The sequence below is a fragment of the Lynx canadensis genome, chromosome D4 (assembly GCF_007474595.2).
Source record: "Lynx canadensis isolate LIC74 chromosome D4, mLynCan4.pri.v2, whole genome shotgun sequence".
In the NCBI taxonomy this organism is placed as follows: domain Eukaryota; kingdom Metazoa; phylum Chordata; class Mammalia; order Carnivora; family Felidae; genus Lynx; species Lynx canadensis.
In genome coordinates this window covers 5,815,811-5,820,153 of record NC_044315.2, presented here as the reverse complement: position 1 = coordinate 5,820,153, position 4,343 = coordinate 5,815,811, and the positions used below count along the sequence as shown (strand labels likewise).

At 43.1% G+C, this 4,343-nt stretch overlaps 1 protein-coding gene across 1 annotated transcript; it reads right to left on the bottom strand.

The window, feature by feature from the left end:
* Positions 1-722: 722 nt before the first annotated feature.
* On the bottom strand, positions 723-4,078 carry LOC116737710 (zinc finger protein 782-like). The gene has a single exon (XM_032595652.1). It carries the CDS (start codon positions 3,882-3,884, stop codon positions 3,072-3,074), a length of 813 nt encoding a protein of 270 aa, XP_032451543.1. The 5' UTR covers positions 3,885-4,078; the 3' UTR covers positions 723-3,071.
* Positions 4,079-4,343: the final 265 nt, after the last annotated feature.

Genomic DNA, 4,343 nt, shown 5'->3' with positions numbered 1-4,343 from the left:
GACAGATGTAGACAAGATCTGGTATATACATACAATGGAGTATCATTCAGGCTTAAAAAACGAAGGAGATTCTCACACATGCTATAGCACTGATGAAACCCGAAGACATTTCGCTACGTGAAGTAAGTCAGTCACAAGGGGACAAACATTACATAATTCCATTTATATGATGTGCCTACTGTAGTCAAATTGGTAGAGACAGAAAGCAGAATAGTGTTTGCCAGGGTATGGCAGTGGGGTAGATTGAGGAGTTAGCATTTAATGGCTATGGAGTTTCAGTTTGGGAAGATGAAGAAAGTTCTGGAGATGAATGGTGGTAAATGGTTGCACAGTAGTGTGAGTGTATTTAATGCCACTGAAAAGGCACTTTGAAAAATGTTTAAAATGGTAAATTTTATATTATGTATACTTTATCTTAATAAAAAATTAAAAGTTACCAACAAGCATCAATAATAAAACACTTCGTAATTACCCAATCATGTTTTCTTGAACGCATCAGTCACAGAGTAGCTTCCGGACGCTTCTTGACAAGTCTTGCTTGGTAACTAGACACCGCCTTTTGGAATATGGGATGCTTCCAGCTGAGACCCTGCAGCCCAGGTAAACTGAGTTGGAGAATTTCATATCAACATCCTGGCATAAGCCTGCAACCCAACCTTTCCATTTTCTTTTTTTCTCTTCCTTCAAGAAATTAGAATTTAGAAACACATTTCCTCTATTTCTTTACTTCAAAATACCTGGCCAAAACCATGAATGAATACATTTTAATATCAAGCTATACATAAATGAAACTGAATGAAGTACAACCATCCAAATCAGTATGTATGAATGTTAGGTACATCACATTGACTCAAAAAAAGCCATGTCACAAAAGCAGGACACATGACCATTCTAATTTCAAAGTAAGTAGAACCATACAATAATAATTGTATGTATAATTTATAGATTCATAATTATTATTTTTTTAAAGGCAAATCAGTGATACACACTTGTGCACACACACAAACACGCACGCAATTTTGAATAGCTGCTGTCTCTGGGAGGCAGGAGATAGATTGGGCAAGAGTATCCCAGTGGATACACTCTCACTCTTTCATGGCCAATACCGTTATCCTTAAGCGAGGTAGTGGGTTCACAGATCACATTCTATTGTGCTCCACAACCTGAATATTTGTCATATGGTCTCTACACGTACAACACTTTCGTGTTTCAGAAGCAAGAGTCTCAACTACAAGTCTGGTGAACGGGCATGGAAAGGAGGAGACTGTACGAAGGAATTCTACCTTGCTTCTTCCTTAGAACTTGGTTTGTCCGTAACAAGTCAGGGGGACCCGGGGCCAGTGTGCCATATCTGGGCCCCTAAAACTAACCATGAGCCTGTTTTCCTCAGGTTGGGAGCTTTTTGAGATGGTGCAGAGGCCACTTTCCAAACAAACGGGGCTTCCCAAACTCCACTCCTACCAGGAGGAAATCATTTGCTTTGCTCTGTAAATGCTTATCTGCAGCTTCCTGCCTGTGATCATCCCCATAATCTAGAAGTTGTACATTTTCATTTTCTGTGCCTCCACCCCACAACTGGTTTGAGCTGCGTCCTTCCTTCCACCTTATGGAAAGTAGCAAAGGCCATCTCAATCTATTGAACTTCAAGACCGGTAAGATATTTTAGTCACCAGAAGACCCCAAGCGCTGACAGTCTTTCCTATACCTAACAGGTTTCCTCAAGTCATTTTTCTAATGTCAGAGATGAGTTCTGAAATTGATTACATCATCTACTTATAATTTTTTAAACTGCTGTCCTGTTTCTGTAAAGATTTTTTCAATTAGTTTCTATACATGGCAAGTTATAAATTGGTTTCATTTATTATTACTAATACACATTTTTCTTTTAGAGAGAAATGTTTATAAATCAAATTACAAGCTGCTTTAAATAAAAATAGATTAATGTAGTTGGGCTCCACATATTTTAAAGATTATAAAGAAACTGCTGGTAAGGCTTAGTCGAGAATCCTGGACTTTACCCAAATCCTTAGTTCTGGCAACAGAACTCCCATTTTTACCCATTTCCAGCCCACAAAAATCTCAAGATGGTTGCTGTGGCCCTGAGCTTGCGTCTGCGAAAACCAGAGAAGCAGGTCTCTGAGGACGGTCTGCCACCACTGTGGTTGTCCAGGGAGAGTTGAGTCACGAGGGTATGAGATCTGGGGTGTCCTGGACGGGAAGGGCCCAAGGAGTGGAGCCATGAGCCCCACCAAGCACTGTAGGGACACCTCCAGCTCCGACTCCCACCCCTCCTTCAGAACTCTCACTTTCTCTTCAAGTTCCGGTCATCTCCATATTCCTGCCTGTTTTTCCCCTAACTTTACCCGTATCATCTCTTAGGAGGCATGAATTATGTAAGACAGAAGGGAATCGACACTGCTTTGTTTCCACCCTGTGCCCTTTAACCCTTGCAACAAACACGGGCGACAGTTCACAAAGAAGGGAGTGGAGACTCAGGGCGAGGAGGTTGCTGGTCTAGTAAGTAGCTGAGTCGGGACCGCACCCAGGTCTACAGGTTTACACGGATTCACTTAACTCCTGGTTATCTACTGGGGTTACGGGACCCAGGGAAGGCTGACAGCGCTCTCTGGAAGGGCTCGATTGTTTGGTAAGTCAAAAAGCATCCTTGTATCAGCTCTACACTACGTCAGAGGTTTCGTGGAGCCAGACACACACACGTGTGAGAAGTAGGCCAACCCAGGCAAATACTCAGGCAAACGACAGGTCCTGGAGAACTTACAGGAGAGCCGCCTGAAGTCTGCAACACAGAACAGCTACAGTTTTGAGTGTCTGATCTGCAATCAAGATTTTCCTTCACTCAGTAGGGTTGTCAGGCTTTCCTGTGTGTGTGATCCCTGAGGTAAGTTCTACCACATTCATTCCATTCAGTGTTCCTCTTACCGTGAGAGTCCCCTGATGTTTTCTGAAGTCCGATTTATGGCTAAAAGCTTCCCCACGTTCATCACATTAATACATTCCTCCCCTGTAGGAGCTTCCTGATGTCCTGTGAGGACTGATCTAGAGGTGAAGGCTCAGCCATGCTCTCTACATTCGTATGGTTCCTCCCCTGGGTGAGTTCTCTGCAACAATTGTAAGCCAGATTTCTCGCTGAAAGCTTTCTCACCTTCATCATATTTAGAGAGTTTCTCCCTTTTATGACCCTCCTGATGTCCTCTGAAGATTGATTTGTAGGTGAAGGCTCTGTCACACTCATTACACTTATATAGTCTTTCCCCCGTGTGAGTTCTCCGGTGTAATTGTAAGCCAGATTTCTCGCTAAACGCTTTCCCATACTCATCGCATTCATTCGGCTTCTCCCCTGTGTGAGTTGTCCGGTGTTTTCTTAGGCCTGACTTCTGACTGCACACCTTCCCACATGTATTATATTTGTACGGCTTCTCCCCTGTGTGAGTTCTCTGATGCATTCCTAGGCTTGACTTCTGGTTGAAGGCCTTCCCACACTCCTTACATGCATAGGGCTTCTTCCCTGTGTGAGTTGTCTGATGTGTTCTGAGGGGTGAATTCTGGGTGAAGGTTTTCTGACATTCATTACATTCATAAGGCTTCTCCCCTTTGTGAATTGTCTGATGGGTTTTGAGAGTTGACTTCTGCACCAAAGGTTTTCCACATTCACTGCACTCATAGGGTTTCTCCCCTGTGTGAGTTCTCTGATGGACTCTCAGGTCTGACTTCCAGCTGAAAGTTTTCCCACATTCCATACATTTGTACGGTCTCTCCCCTGTGTGAGTTCTCTGCTGTTTCCATAGGCTTGACTTGTGGCTGAAATCTTTCCCACATTCATTACACCTGTAAGGTTTCTCCCCTGTGTGAATTCTCTGGTGCATGAGGAGGTACGATTTCTTACAGAAGCATTTCCCACATCCGCGACACTCATAGGGTTTCAACCTTATGCGAGTCCTCTGACGTACCCTGAAGGCTGACTGGGGGCAGAGGGCTCCCCTATGTTTATTATAATCACAGAATTTCTCTGGTGTGTAAGCTGAATTATGGCTGAAGTTTTGTCCACATTCAAAGGGGGTCACCTCCGCCTAATTTCTCTGGTTTGTTCTTCTTGTGTGTGACCCCTGGTCGAAACTTTTCCCTCCTGTGTCAGTTCTCTGAAAATGAGTAAATAAAACTTGCCACAAATGTCTGTCTTGGATTTGTTGGCTCTTCTCTAAGAGGTTATCATCTTGGCAGTCTTCTAAAAATGAGAAAATTAAAAATATGAATCTTATGAATCTTAAGACACATTTCTTACAGGGAGGGAGCCCATATACATAGAGTCTGTTATATATTTGACT

What these genes read in the sequence shown, in the direction of transcription:
- LOC116737710 (XM_032595652.1), bottom strand. Translation starts at nt 3,884, where the DNA reads ATGCACCAGAGAATTCACACAGGGGAGAAACCTTACAGGTGTAATGAA.